General features: G+C 40.8%; 1 protein-coding gene across 10 annotated transcripts in view; it reads right to left on the reverse strand.

The window, feature by feature from the left end:
* Nucleotides 1–397: 397 nt before the first annotated feature.
* nfat5b (nuclear factor of activated T cells 5b) overlaps nucleotides 398–24589 on the reverse strand; it is a 44319-nt gene continuing 20127 nt past the window's right edge. For 3 of the 10 annotated variants that reach the window (XM_085402078.1, XM_085402092.1, XM_085402102.1), the window contains 12 exons: nucleotides 23509–23634; nucleotides 15618–16224; nucleotides 14416–14602; nucleotides 13127–13317; nucleotides 12823–12995; nucleotides 10579–10713; nucleotides 10439–10491; nucleotides 9421–9553; nucleotides 8674–8748; nucleotides 8465–8529; nucleotides 6504–8271; nucleotides 398–5584 (listed from right to left, as the gene is read on the reverse strand). In XM_085402078.1, coding sequence (XP_085258204.1) covers nucleotides 5346–5584; nucleotides 6504–8271; nucleotides 8465–8529; nucleotides 8674–8748; nucleotides 9421–9553; nucleotides 10439–10491; nucleotides 10579–10713; nucleotides 12823–12995; nucleotides 13127–13317; nucleotides 14416–14602; nucleotides 15618–16224; nucleotides 23509–23634 — 3752 coding nt within the window. In that variant the 3' untranslated portion in view covers nucleotides 398–5345. Of the gene's footprint in view, nucleotides 5585–6503; nucleotides 8272–8464; nucleotides 8530–8673; nucleotides 8749–9420; nucleotides 9554–10438; nucleotides 10492–10578; nucleotides 10714–12822; nucleotides 12996–13126; nucleotides 13318–14415; nucleotides 14603–15617; nucleotides 16225–16735; nucleotides 16808–23508; nucleotides 23635–24589 lie in introns of those variants that run through there. The other 7 variants (XM_085402105.1, XM_085402084.1, XM_085402098.1 and 4 more) reach the window with 5 other exon arrangements.

Consider the following 24589-nt stretch of genomic DNA (forward strand, 5'->3'; position numbering starts at 1 on the left):
AGGTCCAGTTTATTCTCCCTCCATCCTACGCTTAGGAGAAACGTTTAAAAACGATTTTGCCAGACTTTATTCCATTAGGCGCAATAAATAAATTAACTCTCAGTTACAGATTGCTTTATCTGATATTTTGTTGCTACTTATTTCATTAAAAAAAGGGTGTTTTGGTAAGAATATACCAAATGATACTACTATTATTTTCTGAAACATAATCCTATGTTTCATCAGAAAATAATCTACATAAAGCCAGTGTGGAAAAACAAACACAAAACTAGGAATACCTAATTTGTGTTAAGAAGGCATCCAAATAATAAACTAAAACTAATAAAAGTCGTGTCCTCCTCTCATAACCAAGTAATAGTTTTACACCAGAAAAATGAAATAAAAACCCAACTAGAACTTAAAGTAAATACATTTATTACAGATAGCAGCAAGTTTAACAGAAAATTAATTGCAAGAGTAAAAATGTCCCAATAAAAGCCAGATATATAAAAGTTATTTATTTGTTTGTTTGTTTTTTTAATATTTTGGGTAATGATGATTTGATAGTTGTTCACATGGTTAGAAACAGAAAGGAAGATTTTTACACCTTCGGATGTTTACTAGAAGAGTGGTTCACTTAGGCTTTAAATATGGCAGAGAAATGGAAAGTACAATTTGTAGAGAATTTGTGGCAAAGATAATTATCCACACCGTTTCAAATTGCAGAACAAACCTAGTGTGCACCACCTTTTACTGGTCTGACAGATCTGAGCAAAATGACTCATGACAATTAAAATTACATCCTGTTTAACAGGATGCCCTGAGGGACATCAGAAGAAAGGGAACCACTGCACAGTAAACAACTGGTATAGACGGAGGTATGACTCACATCTCCTAACAAAGCCTTTAAGTAAGATGGGAACAAAGAAAACACACATTTGTGACCCTTGTCTCAACGAAAACACAAGAAAGCATCTTTAATTGTTGCTGAAAAGTTAGCATTTTGACTAACAGAATTAAAACCAGGCAGAAATTGTAAATAACAAAGAACATCTATTTTGGTTTCTCCTTTAGTCTAAAAATGGGAGAGGCTATATAGAAAAATATATGTTCAAAAAGTAATAGATCTACATTTAAAAAGGTTTATTAGCTGCATAGCAGTTTCAGAGAAAAATCTTTTTTGCATCGGTGTCGAACAACATAAATGCAATGGGTACTTCAGTACAAACAAGTCAGATATGACACAAATTGCACAACACATGAATCCACCACAACCTCATTTATCTGGTCACTGTTGTCGAGCACTTAAAGCGCACTCAAAGTGTTATGGCTTGAAACATTCTATTTAATAAGGACTAACCATCCCCGGTAAGGCCAGCGAGGTGTTAAACAAGCAGATATGGTAAAACGTCAATCTGACTGTTGCTACAACATCTCGTTAAGGCACGTGTACAATCTTTATGGGTGTTTTAAGCAGTGTATATGGTAAAAAAAAACAACAACAAAAAAAAACAAAAACACAAAACAACTAAAATGTGTGTGACTCTGCTGACATAATATTAATAGGTTATAATAAAAGAAAACCACATCTTGTTCTACTGAAAAAGAAAATTAAATAAAATGAGAAAAACGAGAACTTTTTTCAAAATAAAACAAAAACCTCCCTCTTGTTTTCCATACACGACGGTGTAAATGAGGGAAACACACTCATATCTGATCAACAATTACACATAATATACACAACTGAGGAAACTACTACCCCCCCCCAAAAAAAAAAAAAAAAAAAAGTAATCACCTCCCCCTTATGTGTACCATTCATTCACTGTGTCTCAAAATGACACTTTTACAACCATGATGCACATTTAGGATGATTTTCATTGTAAAAATACTGTTGCCCTGTTTTTAAGTATTTGGTCACATCGGACCTTCGGTCTAATTACAAACCATAAATAAACATGTGACGTCAGCTTAAAGGTGTAACTACAACTTCTGCAAGTCACAGAAGGAACTGTGCACGGAAATATCCATCGCAAGGTGCCTGTATCAGCATGTGTGCATGTCTCTTTGGGGGGTGGCTGCCGAATCACGAACTGTGTCATTCACGAAGTTAGAAACACAGCTGCGATTACAATTTGGAGACTAACCAACACACAAATAAATTAAGATATACTTCTCTGAAAAGAGGCACAAGTACTAAACTGATAAAAAAAAAGAATTAGTATCTACAAACAAAAGGAAATTAAATCATAAATATTCAACACTGGAAATATTAGTTATTAAACAAAGTCACAAATTGAAGAAAGCCAGTCTCAGAAAGCTCTTTTCTCCAAAGACGGGTTTTCTTCAGGAATCGGGTCCCTTTAAAAACCACTCCAACTCTTCCAACTTACGCCCTGTTTACATCGTCTCCATCCTAACCGACAGCTAAATCAGATTTGAAAGCGTATAAAATGTAGCGGCGTTGATGTACTTCTGACAAACTATACACAGAAAACACGGCAACAACGAGGCGTAAAACGGGGCCGATCCTATCAGAGACCAGCACCTTGTTCGTGCACACACTTTAAAGGGAAATTAGACATGACATTGAGGGGGAAAGCGTGAACAGTAGAACAATATCTAAAAATAAAATCTGTAAATTCTGTAAAGGAAGAGAAAAAAAAAACTACGCTGATCTTAAAGCTAAAATGCAAGCCTGTAAAAAGAGAATAAAAACTCATGAGCCATAAAACTGGCCTTCCATCATTCCTGGATTCATTCAGAGCAAGATTTGAGTCAACCTTTGGTCCAGAGGTCACTGGCAAACTGCTTACGGCGACATGAACTGTACAGTACAGTATCCAAACTGTACAGTATCCATTTACAAGAAAACATACGTAGCGGGCTCTATTCGTGCATGTTACTACACTATCCTGGATGAGATGTGCAGTAGCATTAGTGAATGCTGCTGCTTTTTCAACATTCACTGAATCAATCACATTAATAACCTGCTGGAAAGGCTTTAAAAAAAAAGAAAAAAGACTACTACTCCTGTTCATGCGTGCCTGCCGCAGAATGACACCAACAAAATGACACTAAAGCACACAATAAAAATATAATATATATATTCTACATATAATATATTCTGCTCTAGGTGCATGTACATATACGAGATATAGGTCATCTGAAGTTAGCATTTAACATTTTAATGCAGGTAATGTAAGTTTTTCCTGATTTGTCCAGTTTTCCAGCACAGCTTTTAGGATTCTAATATGTTAGTACGATGCCAGGTCTCTCTTGGAAATTAGATTTTTAATCTCAATGAGAATTTTTACCTGGATAAATAAAATAAAGGACTAATAATGTTTTAGCTTTTTCTGTGAATGAACAGTGACAGTTGTAACATAGATGTCAAAAATTCACACTGTTATAAAACATTTTTGTTATACAGTAACTAATTTGGACACATTTAGCGATACTGGCTTAAATCAGACTCTCGTGGTAATTTGTTTTTATGATCCATATTCATATTCACTGTAAACAATGCAGAAGAGGCAGCTTCAGGCAAACTTGCTGCCTCCTGGTGATGATTTTTTTTTTTTTAATGCCTTAAATTTTGTCACGCCGTCATTACAAAGCCTGTACACTGTGGTGGATACTGCAAAGTATTTCATACTCAAAAAGACACTGATCAGCCACAACATTAAAACCCATCTTCCTAATATTGCATGGGTCCCTCAAGAACACCTCTGGCGGAGTCCTGATCTCTGGTGGAGAGGATCCTTCTGGACTTGGTCGGTAGTAAATTGAGGAGTCCGTAGACCAGGCTTGTTCCAGCTCAAACTGTCGATGCTTGACATCACTGGGATCTGGGAAGCGTGATGTTCCTTGAGCTGTATTTACGCTGGTCAAACAACAGGTCCAGTTATCCTCATGAATGTCAGGAACCAAGTTCTCCCAGCGGTGCGATAAACTGCATTAAACTATTGAAGGTTTTATTATTGTGGCTGACTGGTGTGTGTTTCACATCATCAGTCTACTCAACTGGCCTTGACAAGACTGATTTGCAGCAAAATATAACACAGAAAAGTACAGCACACCTAGTGAGCATCTGAGCTTCCATCATCGATGAAACCAAAGTCACTTTGTGACAAAGACAACTAAAGCGGATTTATTTACACTATCGGGTGCAAGCTTGCTGCTACAACAATGAAATATTACCCACAAACAAACAAAACTTAATTGCGATATTACATAAGATTAGTGTGTATTCGTTTTTACAGCTCGTCCTTTGTCTCTCATTTCTCTGCCTGCTCCAGCCTTCTTTCACATTTTCTACACTGTTGGATCACATGACTCAACAGAAGCTACCTACCAGGGGTGTCAAACATGAGGGCAGAGGAGCCAATTCAGCCCACTCAAAGACTTTAACAAACTGTAGAACTTGCACAATCTGTGGTCTCTTCAGTCTGTTGTTTTTTTTAATAGCAGTAGTTAAAAGTAATTAAAAATCATCCAACTAATGAGAGTGGCTGTCTAAACCAACTCCCTCTTGAAAAAGAAATAACTCATGGCCTGTCATGCTACACTGAGGTTAAACCAAAAACATCTCAGACTGTTGGTTCTTGTTTTCTTTTTGAAAAATGGAGGATTCATTAACTTATGTTTATTAAACTTTTTAAAGTTGAAGTTCAGTGATTGAACTGCCCTAACACCCACTGAAATGAAATCAAACTGATTTCATGTGGTCCTTGAACTAAAACCCCTTCAACCCCTACATACCGCACTCCTCTCACTGTGTCACACAATCCATGCTCCGTGCAACCAAAATACAAAAGTTTTTAAAAAAGGAAAAAAAAAAAGAATGTGATTTGTGAAAACACCACAAGAACTAAAAGATACTGCAAATAACATTAGTGAAATTCTACTTACAGATAGAACTCTAACAAATTCCAAGGATTGCTGGTTAGTGTCTTTCCCGAGGTCTAAATTCAACATCTTTCAAAGTTTCACGGAAGTTTCCTTCTCTGGAGTCCATTGCCATTTTCAGCCATTCAGTCATTGAGTTAGAGATGTTTATGTTTAATTTCTTTTAGTTATCCGAATATTAATTTGTCCACTTTATCTTCATGATCACTATAAAATCTTTAGCTCATCTTAACTGTTCTTTCCTAACACACCCTTAAAAGAAGACCAAATCATATGCATATAGTTCAGAAAAAAACAAAACATGAAGTGACCACAAATAAACACATCACTGAGGGTTAATTTTAAAGGTTTAACTTACATAAAATTCCTAAGAGACAATATTTGGACCTACAAATTTTTACAATCTTTCCACATATAAAACTTTTTAAAGAAAGAAAAAGTTATAAACCTGCATTCAATTAGTAGGAACGAGTTATGTTGCTGCCCGGCTCCTGCAGGCTGACCAGCAGATCGTCAATCTTCTCCATGTTCTGAGAGGCAGACATGGTGTTCGGCACAGTGCCAGACTGAGAGAGGGACTGGCTGAGCAGGGACTGGATGTGCGCTTCACTCTCTCTCTGGTTCTGACCAGACTGGCTGATTGCTATTATCTGATCTGACAGCGTGTTTCCAGGAGTTTCCATCAACTGGCCGCATTCTGCAAGGAAGGAACAGAAAGAGCTTCATGACTCAACAGGAACCACAGTCAAGAAAATAACAAACCACAGGCCCTTGAATAAAGTAAGCAGTGAACAGATTATTAATTACTTATGCTTTGGTCATAAATTTGAATGAAAAGTGGAGACACTACTTTACTGTCAATAATGAGTCCTCACAATCCAGATTTGACTGTACTCAATTCTTGCCAATTTGCAACCTATAAATCAGACTTAAAAATTGTGTTTTGTTTTTCTTTTATTGGACAATTAAAGGATGGGGATAAAAAAAAACAACTTTACAAATATGTTAAAGATGAACATTAATAAAAATAAAAAGGATAAATTCTAATACTGGTATTTCACAGACATGTGAAATTTAATCTGAAGTAACTCATTTTTGCCACTTGAGGGCAGCAGAAACAAGTAGTGATACATAGAGATACAGTCTATGCCAGGGGTAGGCAAGTCCAGGCCTCGAGTACTGGTGTCCTGCAGGTTTTAGATGTGTCCTTGATCCAACACAGCCTGGAGTTGCCTAGCCCTTGTCTATGCAATGAACACATTAACTTTCTATCACGCTTTAAGTTGATGTGGTGAATCTACTGAATAGATACGAAGCAATGCTCAGTAGTCAAAGTTGTGAGTCTCATCACTCAACGAAGCTTCTTTTTAGCTCTGCTAAATAATGAAGAAGAAAAATGGGCTTTTTGACTATGTAATACTCCTTTAGGTTTACCAGCTAATTACTAACTGTATCTTTTCTTGCCATAAACAGCTGTTTGCTGCATCTGGAAACAACTCTAATGAGAGCAACCAGAGTGAACTAAAAGTAACTAAGTGATAATCTTGTTCCTCACTTCTCACTTTGAGTCATTTCAGCAGTTTCAACAACGTGCACTTGCCTAATAAATTCCTTACCGTTCTGGATACCGAAAAGGAAGAGGCCAGCTTGTTGAGGCTGGCTGGATTGATTGACGCTCCCACTCACAGCTGTTTGAAACAGAGATCCTGGCTGTTGAACAGGGGAGGACGTAGTTGTCTGGAGGTTTGCCACGCCATTCTGTGAGGCAAACACGGCTGATTGTGCAAGCTCCTGAGCGGCCAGACCCCCCTGCAGAGAGGCCATAGTGGACTGAGGCATGAAGAGACCCACAGGCTGCTCCTCTCTGTTGCTGCTGTTCCCCAGCTGCATAGGTTGTTGCTCCTGAAACATGGCTTGCTGTGGTGGTTCAGTAGGGTTCCCTAAGGTCATGGGTTCTGGGCGATCTTGCTGGGTTACCGTCACCATGTTGGCTTGAGAAAAGGGCAGAGGGGTGTTTTGGGGCTCTTGAGAAACTAGACTGTTGTTGGTCAAAGGAGGCATTTGGCCTTGGTTACTGAAAAGGATGCTAGAGCCCTGGTCTGGTGTGGAAAGTGTGTTGCTGCAAAACAGCAAGCCAGCCTGCTGTTGCTGCTGCTGCTGGCCTGGAGAAAGTGAATTTGTAGATGAATGTGGGGAGATGTTCTGAAACAGGGTGGCCTGCTGGGCTGGCTGTGTGTGGTGTTGAGGCTGAGATGGTTGCTCCTGCTCCATGGGGCTTCTCTGCTGGATGGGGGAGATCTGGGTCTGAAATACTGACTGTGGTTCAGGGGAAGAAGATTGTAAAGCGCTAAGGAAGGCCAGCTGCTGCTGCTGTTGCTGCTGCTGTTGCTGGGAACTGTTGTTTGAAAGCTGATTGGACATAGAGGTCTGGGGGAGGAAGAGTCCAGGGGATGAGGCTTGCTGCTCTGGAGACTGTAGCACTGTCATGGTGCTTTGGAAGAGTGCAGCCTGGACCTGTTCCTGGGAGGCTTTTTGAAACAGCGCCCCCTGTGGATCCTGCGTTTCTGCCAGAGTGCTGGGATTGTGAAACATCGGTGGTGAAGAGTGAGATGGGGTCTGCTGGAGGAAGTTTGTCTGGATAGAAAGAAGATCATTTGCCTGCTGAAAAAGAGCTGCCTGCTGTTGCTGCTGCTGTTGTTGTTGCTGTTGCTGGTCCGGCTGGAAAAGTGATCCCTGGTTAGTCACCACACCTGGTGATGAGACCTGAAGCTCTCCATTCTTGGCCTGGGATGCATCCTGAAACATGGCACAGTGCATCTGCATCTGTGACTGAAACAGCTGCTGCTGCAGATTCTCCATAACCTGCTGCTGCTGTTGCTGCTGCTGAATTTGCTGTTTTTGGATCTGTTGCTGATGCTGGATGTGTTGCTGCTGCTGTTTGGTTATAGGGTTGTCAGATTGAAGTGATAAGTTACAGTATCCTTTGGCTTTTAGTTGTCTCACTGCTTCTTCCAGCTGGGCTACTTCATCTGGAGGAAAGAGTGGCAGCTGCTGCGGTTGAGATGCAGGTTCCCCACACAACCTTCCCACAGCTCCAGAACTGACACCTGGCCTCTCCTGCCTGAGGCCATCTCTGGTCTCCAAAAGGAACTGCTGTGATCCTTGCTGAAGCAGAGAGTCTGCAGGCACAGAGAACGAGCTGCCCGCAACAATGTCCTGCTTCTGGATGGTGCTTAAGGGCTCAGCGCTGGTAAAAACAGGCACCTGGCCTTTGTCAGGATCACCTGCAGGCTGAGACAGGTTGCTGGAGAATACTCTGTTTTTATTTAGATGTCCTGCCGTCATATCAGAGTTCTGCTGGGCTGGGCACAGATCACCAGTCTGCTGATAACCCACAAAACAGAACACAAAAGATGTGCTTCACTTTGCTTTTCAGTTATGCATCACTGTTATTCTCTTTTTCAAAACACAGAATACTACCTTTATGCTTTATTTCAGGGACAATAAAACATGAACGAACTGAACGACTTGACTTTAAAACAAATTATGAAAGCAACATATAAGATAAAAGCTTCACCTTAAATACTCCTGAAGACTGAAGGTTGCTTGTCACCTCCATTGGAGTGACATCTTCTCTCTTTACTAAAGACAACAAAGGCATCAGGGATCTATCTACAACCGTACGAGTAGCAAGGATTACATTACATTTTTTTCCATGTATTCACTTTACTATATATAGGAAACCTTGGTGTCTTTGTTAAAAAATTGAAATAAATAAAAAATAACCTTTAATTTGCTCATCAAAAGAACACGTCTTCACTGGAGAAGGCAACTCTTTCTTCACAGGAACATCGATTGTTGCTGCAAGTGTCAGCAAAATGACAAAAATCAATGCACAGCAAAAATGTTAGTTAAGTAAAGCTACATATGATGTGAGTGGACAGCTAATTAAATTGCTTACTAAATTTTAGTTTAGTTACTTTGTCACACCTTACAGTGTTTTACACCCAGAGGACTAAAAGGATATCAAATTAACTAGTAAAGAGACAATTTAAAAGGTAATGACTGCTAAAATAACAATGACAATATATTGATATACTCAACAAAGAAGTGATGTAAGTCTTATGACTACTGTACACAAGAACATTCATAAAAGCATAATTATATATTAAAACAAAAAAGTTTTTAAGGCCCAATCACACAGGCTGATAGACTGGTTTGCGAACCCCTGGCAACCATCGGTCACCAGGAAAAGAATGTGTATTCCTCAAGGCCAAACACCTAGAGAGTGAAAATTTGGCCTGTGTGTCTGGGGTGTTAAATACAATCCAGCTTTATTTTCTAACTAGGTTGGTCTGCTTTGGTACCAGTCAGTAAATCTAATCAGCCATGTGTGGGAAATGACCCAGTAATCTGAAGGCTACATGCAAGGTTACCAGAATCCCGATTACATTTTCATGGTCATCTTTCTATCAGCCGATTGTAAAAAGGACACACTTCATGTGAATTAGTGTGAAACGGATTCAAACAAACCTGGATCTGGAGTGTAAGTAAATGGCTGAACGTCATGGGATCTCCCAGCATTCGTCACCACGTAGATTCCTACACACACTTTAGATGTGATGACTTGGTTCTGGTAGGGAGGAACCTTTACTATCAGGTGATTCTTTGGGATGATAAACAAAAAAAATCATCAGCAAACACGACTACAACAATAAGACTACCCAACTTCAGCATTCTGCTATAGAGATTTCTATGACACATCTGACATCACAGTGACACCAAATATAAATGGGCAATAAATCATATTTCTTACTCTCGCTGTAGACGATGGATTTGCAGCTACCAGATATTGATATTATTTTGTTATTAATATTAATCCTACATGCAACCCTCCCATTTATCCAGGCTTGGGACCAGCACTTTGAGTCCACTAGCATTCCAGCCTTGACCCTGGGATCTGATTGTGTCTGAGGCAGATGTGTTAGCCACTAACATGCAGCCATGTCAACTAAATATCAATGACAGTAGCACTTCCAGCTACCAGCAGCTGGTGGCGGTAAAACTTGGCTCAATAATGAAGAAGCACAGAAGACCATTAACCGACCAAAGTAATGCCAAATTATCTTTCAAATCATCAAAGCATAGTTAGCCGAGTTGGTTCATTCAATCATGTTTGTTCAGCCTTTCCAAACAATACACATCACAACTTCAGATAACTGTAAAACTGGTTTATGAGGGTGTCAAGGTCTTAGCAAAATGTGAATACTTTCATTTGGCAGCTGCAGATTCATCGCTCTGGTCATGTCATTTAACAAGAGCAAAGGTTCAGACTGGACTGTTGAGACACACTCAGTAATAGCCTTTAAGATGGAGTGTAATTAGGTCAGAACACAATGAGACTACTCAAACCTTTGAACAGCAGCCATTTAAGATGATTACATCTAAAGCCACTTACCAGTCTGAAATGGCTGCATCTATCTACTGAGCTCGTTAGCCATTACCATAATTGTTTGTCACAAAAAAGATTAAAAATAGATAAAAAACACACCTGGTGAAAAAGCTCCATGTCAATTTCAGCCTCTGCCTTCCATGACTTCTCATCTGAAACACAGAAACGATGTAAAGCATCAACCAGAGAAATGACCTCACCTATAATAACCATGCAAAACATAAAGCTTTACTACTGACCAGAGGCATTCTCGTGAAATATGACTTTGGTGTCTTTAAGAAAGTTTTTTCCAATGATGAAGACCTCCTCTCCACCCCTCACTGAACAGCTGTGCAGTGACTTTTTCAGTATTTCAGGCACTCCTGCTGGCTGGGCTGTAAACACAGCAGATACACGTCATGCATTTATGTTTTAAAGTTTTATTTATACGTGCAACCCAGGCAGAAATAAAATGAAATCTAACAGTAACAGCAAAGAAATTCATGCTGAAAGGACTGAAGCAGTGATTCAAAAAACTAATATGAAAACAAAGGGCTGCCCTTTGTCTCCGGTTCTGTTCATAATTTTTATGGACAGGATTTCTAGGCGCAGCCAAGTGGCGGAGGGCTTTCGCTTTGGTGGCCTCAGAATCTCATCTCTGATTTTTGCAGATGATGTGGTTCTGTTGGCTTCATCGGGTGAAGGCCTCCAGCTCGCACTGGAACGGTTCGCAGCCGAGTGCGAAGCAGCGGGAATGAGGATCAGCACCTCCAAATCTGAGGCCATGGTTCTCAGCCGGAAAAGGGTGGAGTGCCCACTCCGGGTCGGGGATGAGTTCCTGCCCCAAGTGGAGGAGTTCAAGTATCTCGGGGTCTTGTTCGCGAGTGATGGGAGAAGGGAGCCGGAGATCGACAGACGGATTGGGGCTGCAGCTGCAGTAATGCGGACGCTGCACCGGTCCGTCGTGGTGAAGAGGGAGCTGAGTGTAAAAGCGAAGCTCTCAATTTACCGGTCGATCTATGTCCCTACCCTCACCTATGGCCACGAGCTGTGGGTAGTGACCGAAAGAACGAGATCGCGGATACAAGCGGCAGAAATGAGCTTCCTCCGAAGGGTGGCTGGCCTCTCCCTTAGAGATAGGGTGAGAAGTTCGGCCATCCGGGAGGGGCTCAGAGTAGAGCAGCTGCTGCTCCACATCGAAAGGAGCCAGCTGAGGTGGTTCGGGCATCTGACAAGGATGCCCCCTGGGCGCCTCCTGGGTGAGGTGTTCCAGGCATGTCTCACCGGGAGGAGGCCCCGGGGCAGACCCAGGACACGCTGGAGAGATTATATCTCTCGGCTGGCCTGGGAACGCCTTGGTATTCCCCCGGACAAGCTGGAGGAGGTGGCTGGGGAGAGGGAGGTCTGGGCCTCTTTGCTTAGGCTGCTGCCCCCGCGACCCGACCCCGGACAAAGCGGATGACGATGGATGGATGGATGGATATGAAAACAAAAATTTCTAAGGAGATTGGCAGCTTTGTTTTGCCTTTTCAAATTAAAACTTTCAGTAAATATAAATATTTCAAAGATATTTTATCAAAAATGAAAAACTGATCACCAAGTATTGAGAAAACTGTAAATGCAAATGCTTAACATACCCTTTACCTTCAACACTGATTTTGGGGGGCATTGTCTACACACACACACACACACACACACACACACACACACACACACACACACACACACTTCAAAGGATATTATTAACCATGTCAACCTTAAACATAACCATTACTTTCTCAGATCTAACCCAATCTTATAACTACCTCGTCAGGTCACGAGTTACAGTCTCCATAATATGACTGTATAAACAGATTTAAGTCCCCATGATATGAGTAATATCCGCCCCCACACACGCACAGACATGCACACACACTAAGATGCCAAGCAGGATTACTGTTTTTTCTTGTTTCGTGGAAAGATATTTCCCTGGGTTGTATGCTGGCTCCGTGTAAACAATAGAAGTTCACACACCTATTGTTTCGTCCTTGCCCTCTCTTTCTCCCCTGCCACTCTCAGAGCAAATTCTCCCAAATCCACTGACACAGATATTTTTTTATGGCCCTAAGCGTCTTTCCTGTTTATAAAAACAACCACACCTTTGTACTTCTGCATTCTGTAGGCATTATTAAACAACTCAGTCTAATGGGATCTTTGTCTCCTTCCTCTCCAAATGTTGATATCAGAAGACAATAGTCTCCTGATCTCTGACTCTAAAAATGGAGAAACAGGAGCTGAAAAAAATTCAGTTTACATTATTATAGTCATTATTAACAGGCATGTTACAGGTCAGCTACCCATTTTCGCACACTTAACCTGTCATAACTACATGAATATCGTAAATAATACCTTGTAATTAAACCTTGCTGGATAATTTTCTGCACAAAGTTTTTTTAAGTGGTTTAACTAATATACCGACTTCACAACATAGTATTTCCAGTCAAAGTATGAGAAAAATGACTTACTACACAGGATTGGAGATGAGGGAGTCTGTAGTGTAAGCACTGAACCATCTGGACGGGGGATGTTGACCCGAAACACGAGCCGAGCACGTGTGCTCTTCTTCTTTGATCCGGCCACCCCAATGCGAGCCTCTACATCAGCGTTGCGGAGCTTCAGGATCCCAACACAGTCCACCCTGCAGTGAGGGGCAGTGTTAACTTGGGTTTACTTGCTCTCAAGAGGATTTTGGCAATTATAAGGAAATGTTCTTAGTAGGACTAACAACTATCACTTAAATGACACAATTTCAGTTTTAAAAGCACGTACGCTAGGGTCATGTTGGAGCTTGGATCCAGGGACACTTCGATAACAGTTGTGCCTTCAATATCAACCTCCTTGCAGGCTGTGGTGTTGCGACCAGTAACCCTGCAGGCTTGGTAAAACCCATGAGGCTTCACGCGGCCGGCATCGGTGCCAACGAACACCTGCAAAACCACTGGCTCGCTCACTCCCTCCAACTGTGCAAGGCAAAAACAGATGAGCAATCAAACGGAGCTCATTGTAGATCTGCTGTGTCATAACATTTTCATACAAAACTATGGACTATGAACTGCTTATTTCTGAAACTTCTGTGCTAATAATGAGCTCCCAGTTTACACTATTCCATCATATAATGCCCAATCAGTTCTGTGCATTCAGCTGAACTTGTGCATCTTCACCTACCTGCCCTGACATTGATGGTGTCAATGTCTTGCTCAAGGACATTGTTAGCTTAATTTATTATTGGATTCTGCTTTCAGATGCAAATCGGTCAGCTTTAGTTCTTTATGGCTTTGGTGATTGTTTTATCAGTTTGGATTCACCTGTCATTTCTGGGCTCTGGCTGCCTTGTGACCATCTGCAGAACCTGGGCAAATGAATGATCAAACACAAGACAATGTGCCTGTTCTGACTAACGTCTGGTTTTTGTCTGCTTTTGAAGTCGGTTAACTACAGCTCAGCTTTAGTCTGAGCGAGTACATAAAATTTAATTCCTTTTTCATCAAGCTACAGCTCCTTAAAGCTTAGGTCCCTGTTTTCACACATGAACTCAAGTGAAAGTTGGATTCCTGATAAGTGACTGACAGTCTGAAGGAGCTGATTTCCTCATCCAACGTCCTCATTTGTGAACAGCAGTGAGAACTAACAGTCTCATGAAATATTACAGACTCTGACACTTCATTTCATCCTCCCAAGGACGTGGATATCCACTTGAACACAAGTGGAACACTTCACAAAATCATTGTCAGTGAACACAGTCCAGACCCATCACTTGGAGAAAACATTTGATATACGTAAAACACAAGAGGCCTATCTGTTAGGAGGCTCAAATGAAAATTGAGGGACCATTTTGCTTTCAAAATGACAGCAACTTGTCTTCTCAGTTCAATACAGTATTGTTAAAAAAAAAAAAAAAAAAGTTGTAGGGAAGCCCAGGAGTGCCCCAACTTCTTTGGAAAATGTTGCAAGTAATAAATTCAATATCAGCAATTACTTTCACCTTATGCTAACGTTAAACACAGGGATGCTAAAGCAGTAGAATTTCAACATTAACTACAGAGGGGTTTTACAATTACCTTTACAGTAGGGAAGCCCTGCTGAGTGCGGTCCTTCACGGATCCTCTGCTGCCTTCAGTCAGATAGCGGGCTCTGTGTTGGGTCTCAGGCTGGACGAGGATCTTCAACTCTTTCCCCTCACTCTTTTGTGGGAACTGCATCGAGAGAGTTCCTCCTTTCTGAATAGTAGTCTGAGGTTCATCAGAACTGCAGCAAAGACCAATTTGACAGAGACACGAGCAGATGATCTCTAATTCTAACGTTTTCATGTAGCCTATGATGGATTAAAAAGTCTTCAACTTAATCCATGCAAGTGTTTGCAGCAATGTTAGGTTCAGAACCCCAGTTTAAATAAAAAGAACCCTAACAGTATTATATATCTGTATGCAATTGGCTGGGGTTTGCTGCAGTACATAGCTCTCAGTCACAACAGTGAAACTGCTCTGAAGTTGCCATGGCGCTCTAAGCAATGCAGAGTTCAGAGGGTGTCCATCAACCAAACATTTTCTATCCCCAGCTCCTAAAACGTTCAGCCTTATCTGTTTATTTAATCTGCTCTGCTTATCCTAGGTCTTTGAGAAGGGCTCTGTGATTCACTGTGGCTGACCATTGTTTGTACTTCAGTATCCTGCCCCTCCCTCCCCTCTGATCTAACCGCTCTCCTTCAGTCAAAGTGTGGTGGGAAATTTAGAGCCAGATCAGTTTGGTAAAGATTTCCATCTGTCGGTGTGTGCCAACGTATCATTTCGTGATACTACCTCCTTCTACAATAACGATGAGGGCTGAGCAAAATTATTAAAACGGGTCTTTAAAGTTATAGTCAGAGAAAGGCTGAGTACCCAAGTAACTACTAAAGGGCTGGTGCAACTATCAAAGGAAACTATTAAATGAACAAAAAGCTAGCTAACAAGTGAGTCAACAATGTCCTAAATCAATGTGTTTTCTTTACTTACTGATAATGTAACATCATTTATTTCAAAATCAATTCTATTTATATAGTGCCAAATCACAATAACAGTTGCCTCAAGGTGCTACAATAGTACAGAAAAAACAGAAAACCCCAACAATGATATGACCCCCATGAGCAATCGCTTTGGCAACAGTGGGAAGGAAAACCTCCCTTTAATCAGGAAGAAACCACTGGAAATATTTTTGACAACTCCATGAAATGTCGAGAGGCATGTGACAAATTTCTGGTGATCATAATACAAAAAGTACAAACCTTCCTTTATGTCCTCCCTTGCTGTCAGGGCCTAGCTGCGACAGGACAAAGTGTGGGCCTTTGGCACTGTCTGCATCAAACACATCCATGCTGCCCTCCCCTGCTGGCGCCGTCTTAGGGCCAGGCCTTTGACGGGGGGTACGTTTGCGGGACTTCCGTGGCACCTCTGTGTTGTCATTGTAAGACAGCGTGCTCGTCACACTGAAGTTGGACAGAGATTCATCCATCCAGATGCTGTTACTTTGCTCTGTATCCTGGGTCCCATCATCTTGGCAGGACATTTGGCTGTCATCAAACAAATCTTCTGGAGGTGGCGAGATGTTCAGTACGGTGCGACGCTTTGATGGAGTCAGTGGGTGATGCAGTGGGCCTTCCTGGGTTGTTACACCTTTTCCTCCTGCTAGCTCGCCGCTGCCCCTGCCGTTACCATTTCCACGTTCTGCTCCAGCAGCCTCTGGTACCACTTTGGTACTCCTGGTGTCGTCTGGATCAACATTACTGTCTTTAACTGGTTTCTGGTCATTGGTTAGATTACTGGAATGCATGGTGGAGCTGGAAGAGGTGGAAAAAGCACTGCGAGGGCCTTCCATGGTCAGAGAAGAGGCATCTACAGTGCAAATAATTAGATAGTTAATACAGGCATCTCAACTAATGTTGGCTAGTAGTCCCAATTTTACAGCAAAATAGTTTTTTTCTCTGTTTCAATTTTTTTGTTGCTGATTTTATTACATTTTTTTTATATGTTGTCATCCAAAAAAGAAACTGTGTTGTTACTAGATCTTACATATAAATGTGCATCTGATTCTGATGAAGTTATAAATGTGGAGTATTTGTAGCACAGTGGAGGTGTTATGTCAAGAAGACTAAAAACGAAGACAAAGGTTGAGCAGGCCACTATATTTTATTTCAATGTACTGTAATCAACTTCAAAAACAACAGAAATTCATTATTGCTAGCATTTTGTGCATGCTCAAATAAAAATCTCGACAATAATAATATTGTACAATATGAGGCATGCCAATTATGGGAACTTTTCATTTATTTATATCTTGCTTTCTATCAGTGTTCATTTTGGGGACTGAGCGTAGCCGCTGAGACAAAATAAACAAGCTTCTGACCTAGGAAGCAGAGAACTGCAGACCATTTTCTGCATATAAAATGCAGACACTCCCTGCTTCATAGGGAACTTCCTGGAATATAAAAATGAGACAGCAAATAAGCAATAAAAGCTGAACAGTAAAAAAACGTATTCAGATTTTATTAAAAAGAAGAGAAAAAAAGAAATCAATAGAACAGGGAAATTTGTTTGGCAAAAATCATGTTGCTTCAACATGCTTATATACACTGATCAGCCATAACATTGAAACCACCAACATAACAAGGAATACAGTGGTAAATGTGAGGGGAGTGGGACACATTAGGCAGAAAGTTCTTGGAGCAGACGTGTTAGAAGTGAAAGAAATGGGCAAGCACAAGGAACTGAGTGATTTAATGCAGTGGCCATCCTGTCCCATGTCTCTGGTACAATGTGCACATAAGCAGGATCGTGAGTCCTGTTGACGGTTGGGTGCGTGCACCTCTTTCACCTGGTAGCAGCAGGACGCACTATGGAAAAACGGCAAGCCACCAGAGGCAGTGTGACACTCCAGAGAATATTAGCTCCTAACAATCTTGTGTATTGTTACGTTGAAGCATGTCACCTTTCGAGACACTCCAGCAGACCATGCAAATGCATTCACTGTATTTCAGCTTCCACCAGGAGAATTGACACTGCAAATGTGCTCTGGAATGGTTTGAGAAGCATAAACAGATCAAGGTGTGGCCTGAAAATTTCCCACATCGCAATCTCAGTGAGGAAGGATATGAAAGAAAGAAAAAAAATAGCGTGATCTACAGATCACGACAACGAAGGCTCTGCTGCTGACATCTTGGTGCCTGGAGGACACCTTTAGAGGTTTTGCAGAGCTATCGTATTTGGCAAGCGGTTTTAATGTTTTGGCTGGTTGGTGCACACTGTTATTTCAAAAATATTCAAAAGAGTTTAAAATGAACTATATAAAGAGTGTGGGGAAAGGATGGTTAAATGGTATGGCGTTATTTTTGTGCCACTATTCTGAGCGCACGTATAAAAAAAAATTGAGCACACCTAAAAAAAAAAGTTTGCAGGTGCAAGTGTTGTATTTTGAGGAGAAATTTATTTTGAGCGAAGAAAAGCTGAATTTGAGTGAACAAAATTCATTCCTGCGTGCAAAAAATGTATTTCAGTGTTTGCTATTATCCATACACACACACACACACAAAAGCAGCCCCTCAGTTTTTGCATTTGCGCTCGCTCGCAACGTGTTCCTCGCGCTCTCAACATTTCTGCCCGTGCGCGCTCAACTCTTTCTCTACACCGTTATATTTGTGCCACAAAACCAGCCAATCACAGACTTGGATGCAAAAAAATCTGATTGGCTGTTCTGGTCTCCAATCAGCTCGAAATGACAAAATGCAATATCCCAGAATCCATTTCGTCCAAAACTCAAACGAGGCAGTGGCAGAGGAACACAGAGTGGCGGAGTTTGAAATATTACTCTTTCTGGGTCACAAAATAAACTTTTAAGATATTTTCATGCGTTGCTGTGTAAACTTCAAATACCTGCTCGATTCATCAAGACATCACATATTTGCATAAGTGCTCTAACGTTTTCGGAGATGCCTGTTACCCACCAGCTGACCGCATAGCTGGACTGGCCATTGGGCATCCCGGGCATTTGCCCGGTGGGCCGATGATGATTTTTCATTTTTATGTTTGTTTGTTTTTGTAACGGTATAAACAATGAAAGGTGGTGGATTGGCCAATTGGTCATGATCAACTCTGGGCTGGACCAATTACAATACATCCGTATGGAGAGGAAAAGGAACGCGATTTGTTCTGGACTTCAGCAAGAATGAAAAAAAAGACAAAGCTGGAGTTATTCTGTCTTTACGTTGCACAGCTGCCTCTTCTCCCCTCATTCTCTCTCCCTCCCTCTCCTGTTGCTACGTCAATCATGAAACTGATCAATGATCAGCTGATCGTCTCTCTTGTTTGTATATCTCCCACTTTGCGCCAGAAACAGGAAACCAGTGGATGTTGCGCTAAACAACAACAGCAGCACGTTCAAGCTTGATAAGCTGTTGTTAGAATTTATTTAAAATTAATTTCTAGTATCAGCTGATGTTTGCTGGAGCCACAGCTGTATAAGCTGCTGCTCATGATATCGGTTTGGAAACATGAAGGTGATACAAATCATACATATATACCAACAAGACAGTGTACGTCACTGTCACAACAGCGTTTGTTTTAGTTCAAAGGCTTTATGGTTTTTCCTATAATACCTGGTGGTGTAGTTGGTGATTTTTTTGTCAGTTCAGCCTTATATATTACGTTTAACCCGAGTGACCACCCGGTCAGCTGGTGGGTAACAGGCATCTCCGAAAACGTTAGAGCAGTTATGTGATGTCTTGATGAATCGAGCAGGTATTTGAAGTTTACACAGCAACATTCTCGCATGAAAATATCGTAAAAGTTTATTTTGTGACCCAGAAAGAGTAATATTTCAAAATCCGCCACTGCCTCGTTTGAGTTTTGGACGAAATGGATTCTGGGATATTGCATTTTGTCATTTCGAGCTGATTGGAGACCAGAACAGCCAATCAGATTTTTTTGCATCCAAGTCTGTGATTGGCTGGTTTTGTGTCACAAATATAACTGTGTAGAGAAAGAGTTGAGCGCGCACGGGCAGAAATGTTGAGAGTGTGAGCAATACGTTGTGAGCGAGCGCAAATGCAAAAACTGAGAGAGAGGGGCTGCTATTGTGTGTGTGTGTGTGTGTGTGTGTGTGTGTGTGTGTGTGTGTGTGTGTGTGTGTGTGTGTGTGTGTGTGTGTGTGTGGGGATAATAGCAAACACTGAAATACATTTTTTGCACGCAGCAATGAATTTTGTTCACTCAAATTCAGCTTTTCTTCGCTCAAAATAAATTTCTCCTCAAAATACAACACTTGCACCTGCAAACTTTTTTTTACATGCGCTCAGTTTTTTTTTTTTACATGCGCTCAGAATAGTGGCACAAAAATAATGCCATAAAATGGCAGATTATAAACAAACAGTTACACTGGTCTTGACATTGTTGACGTTTGGATGAATCATTGGTTTACAAGAAAAAAAACGGTTGGAAGAAAAAAAGAGCGCATAAAACGCATGAAGATAGTGTCATTTTGAGCAAGTATCATGAGACAAAAACACATATGATCAGAAACCACAATACAGAATTGCCAACAAACAAATGAGAGCAAATGATTAATACTTCAAACAACAAATTTTTTCTCCAAACAACCAGGAAAACATCAAAACTATGGCTGTTTCTCGCAGGACATCATGCACAAATTGCTTGATAGTAGTCCCCCATATTGGACGTGAGACAACTACATGTCGCGCTGGGGGTCGGGGTTGTATTCTTTGACTGGCTGGTGAGGTGAAATCAGTCAGAAAGAGGCTGCTTCACCAAAAACCTCTTTGTGATTGCATTGTTCACTATCAGATAGCAGTGGCTGCCTGTAGCTTGCATGGACGATGCCGACTTGTCTTCAGATGCTTGCTAACTACTCAAGTGAAATTTATTTGCATAGCCCTGTTCAGACACCAGAATGCTTTACAGAGGGACATTTAAAACTTTTAAACATATCACCTTATGACACGTGTACAGTCGATCCTAGGAATGTAAAGGCAATAATCAGAAGTTAAAAAACAAACAAACAAACAAACTTCACAGATGTCTTCCTACTTTTATCTGGCACAATAAAGTCTACTACAGATGTAACAGGCAGGCATTTGCAGTGACAAACTGTAGGAAAACTTGAAAAAGTGTAACGACAATGGAAAACGTTCTTTCTAAGCAAAAAGCTTTACCCTGGCACTGGAGCCAAAACATTTCAAAAGGTACAAGTTTTACTTTGAATGCAAAAGGTCTCCATGTCTGGTTGGTTTTGCACTTTTCAGAGTTTCACTACCGCTTGTAGAACAGCCAGTGAGTGTCTGTGAAAAATTTTTAGTCTGTTCCATGCAAACTTTAGGCGACCATGGCAATCTGTCACCAACCAAAGCAATTGCAAGGTGGTTTATGCCAATTAGTCAAGGAACCCCAAAATCTCACAAGTGATGGGAATAGACCACGGGATGTTTAGCTGGTCTCTAGGCCTGTGTGACTGGGATCTTATTCACTTGACCTAATATTGTCACATGTCCAAAATGGTAAACAATTTAATGTCAAATGGTTAGCAGTCATGTGACTGCAAAACATCAATAGGTACGAATCTATCAATGAATTATTTGGTCTACATCAGTGGTGGGGAACTCCAGACCTCAAGGGCCAGTGTCATGCAGGTTTTAGATGTGTCCCTGATCCGACACAGCTGAGTTAAATGGCTTGAAGTTCTCCAGAGCTCTGGTACTGAACCAATCATTGGATTCAGGATGATATCTAAATATCTACCAGGAGTGGGGAACTCCAGGCCTTGAGGCCCAGAGTTGCCCACCCCTGCTCTACATGAATTGCTTGTGGAAGCAGTGACCTGTGACTGGTATTAAAAAAAAAAAATCAAAAGTAGGCAGGACAGGAAAATATTTATAAAAACCAAAAAAGGGGGTAAAAAGCCTGGGTCAGGCAATGAATAGAACCTACCATAAAGTCTGTATCATAGCAGTCTGTACTGTCAAAGTCCCATGCATGCAAAAGTGGCTGACTTGATTTTGGAGTCTGGAGCTCCTGGACTGAGCCCACCTTGCTTGCATTATTACCCCTAAGTGTTCATCTCTCCTCGAATAACTACTAAAACAGTCACTTAAAAGTCTCAGGTCAGCTGAAACATTTGAATAACTTCAAATATCAAGTGAACATAGAACACCAAGTTAAAACATCAAAAGATAAATTAGAAAAAATAAAATAAAATCAGTGACACAGCACTTTTTGCTGTTTCTTTGTTTTTAGAAGCACATGCTGAGATTTTTAATTAATCTCTAGAATCTTTGCAAAACTCTCATGTGTTAATTTCCACCGTGAAACCATAAACCCAACTGCAACAATGGCGGGTAAAAGATATGCTTATCTTCACACATTCAACAATCTGTGGCTCACCCTCCAATCCGGATCTAAATCTGGAGCTCTCAACAAGCTAACAGTCCTCAAAAAAAATGGGCAACTTTTACTTGTGTAGGAAATAGAGCTGGGCGATAGAACGATAACGATATGTATTGCGAAATAACTTTTCCTCAATAGAAAAGTTAAACTATTGCGATAGGCCTCATCTCTCTTGTCCTCTTTAAAAAAAAAAAGAAAAAAAAAGAACATCAGCCAATCCAAATTAAGTAGCGCAGAGCCGAACCAATCACAGCCGCAGCGTCACGTCACGTGACTTGTTACCCGCACATGTGTATTTGTTTGGGAAGCAGCCAGCGGTAATGGAGGAAATGAGTGTGCCAACTAGAGAAAAATCAACCGAGCGTGACCGAAGGTTACCGAAGAAAAAAAATGATGATGGTTCCAACGCCGGAGAGATTGTCGAGCGGAAGAGCCATAGAAGTTCCGTAGTGTGAAGGTATTTCGGCTATTTCAAGTCTGACAAAAAAAAACAGAGTAGCGCGCACTGTAAATTGTGCCGAAAGCAAGTCTGGAAATACAATAAAGCGGTGCATGCGCAATCTCTGACTGGAAGCGCTAATTCGTCATTCGGCTTTTGTCAGACTAAAGTCACTGTTAAAACTGTTTGAAAAGTTAAGCTATACAACAAGGAGAGATTGAGAATTTCCTTTTAGTTCTCAGTTTATTTGATATTGACAGTTAGTCAATTTTGTTTGTTCTTCTGTAAAACAAACTAAGATTTATTTTTAGAATTAATATTTTGTTTGTAAGTGGAACTGACAATTTAGTAGTCTGTTTCGCTTGTTCTATTCTGAAACTTAAACGCTTTAGCGGCTGCTTTTGTGTAGTTTGCAATATTTGCCTTTATTTATCTGAAAAGGTCTCATGTTCCTTACGTACATCTACCCAGTTGAACTTATTATGGGAAATAAATATTTAAATCAAAACAAGCTGCTGATTATTTCACATTTTACTTGTGAGTAACGGCACATTTAAATCTTACAAATATAGTTATTTGGCTTATATCGTGATAGATATCTTTATCGCCTGAAATGAAAAAAACATATCGTGATATGAAAAAATCTTATATCGCCCAGCTCTAGTATGAAATAGTCATTAGCTGTTCATTTATACTGGACTTCCGTGTTGGTCTATTAAGAAGATTTTCTTCTGTAAATAATAGCTCCACCTTGGAACTGCAGAATGGTCAACAAGGTGATTACAGCCATTCAAAGCTTCTTAATTCTCTGGAAAAAAAGGCTAAGAAAAAAAAAAATGGGTAAGTAGATTTAGTCCGTGGGGTAATGAATAACAGGCCTTTGCCGGGGCCTCATATTCTTATGGTCTACAATCGTTCTACTTTGCAGTTTAATTACCATTATGCACTAATATCATTGTCTTAAAACATGTGCATAAACCATATTTCTAAACTGTTGCTACAAGAGACCACAACATATAGTACATAGCAATGTGAATACAGGCAGCTAGCTATGTTCAGCTGCCATTAACTTCCCTCACCAGCCTTTTATTACTGTTTGTTTTGTTTTTTTTCCTTCACGTGAGAATCACAGAGGAGCACGATGGTTGCCTGACTGGCTTTCTTGCCACATGCAGGTGTTTGTTTGCCTGAAGGTACAGACTATAACATGAGTTGTACTTTTTTCAGGGTGGGGCATGATCAGTCCTGCTTGCAGAGGAGAAATAAGGATAAGAGAAGCAGGATCCTACCTGATGCTAGAGAAGCTGAAGGGAGAGGCCCTGCCTCTCCGCCGCTCTTTTGACTCATGACTTTTGGGCTTTGCTGAGTGGATGAAGGCAACTGCAGCTCTCTGGGAAGAAGGTCATACACTGACTCTGTTGTGAAAGGAGGGGGGAACCAATAAAAGCGACAGTAAGGTGACAGATTTACAGGATCTCAACAGCTTTTGTTGAGCACCATCAAATGTGTCAGCTCCATGACCGAGTTGTAAACGGGAAACCTGAAAGTGATTAAACCTTTTTGGTTTTGGCTCATACGTTCTTCTGAAATTATATAATTACACAGCAATGTCATATCACCACTCTTACACAGTCATAAGAACCACCATGACCTTCTTGGCAATGACTCCAACACAATGACACACAAATACCCATGATACAAAGCTAGGGCTATTGGAACAATGCACTGGAACATATTTCACCATCAGTTCTGATGCCAAACGCGTCTTCACCTTTTCACTAAAGCCAAAGCCTGTCACAGGCTGCAAGTATGAATAGTCATGCCACACCTTTCACCCAATTTGCTGACAGACTAAAAATTCAAGGGGAATTCAAAGCTATATAATGTGACTGACATTAGATGGAAATGTATGTAAAGAATCTTTGCATATCAGAAAAGCAGCATCATGGTTTTTAAAAGATTTACAAATTTATCTCGTATCTTCTGTAAAACTACTGATGTCACAACAGACAGATAAAAATAGCATAGCTGCAGCCAATGCAAAGATATTATCTAATTTACCACATTCTTCTTGCTTGTTAAAGCCTGGCGGCTGCATTAGCTATAATGCAACATGCTACTAACAGTCCAGCCAGAGATTCAGGTGTGTTCTGTTATACTACAGAAGGCACTAATGTTGCCTCGGGCTAATGGCTGTAAACAGAGATGATAGGTCGCCACAGGGGTCATGGAAGTTCACTCTCTTTTAACACCTCTCCCTTTTTCAACAAGCAACTTGTAGTGTTTAAATGACCTCATTTGAGGTAATTTAGCACATTTCTTACTGACACAGGAGCCTTTATCCACCATGTTTTCACATATAAGCAACAG

This window comes from Rhamphochromis longiceps, linkage group LG1, assembly GCF_057381845.1.
Source record: "Rhamphochromis longiceps isolate RC_006_pf linkage group LG1, R_longiceps_female_GT1.1, whole genome shotgun sequence".
Lineage (NCBI taxonomy): Eukaryota > Metazoa > Chordata > Actinopteri > Cichliformes > Cichlidae > Rhamphochromis > Rhamphochromis longiceps.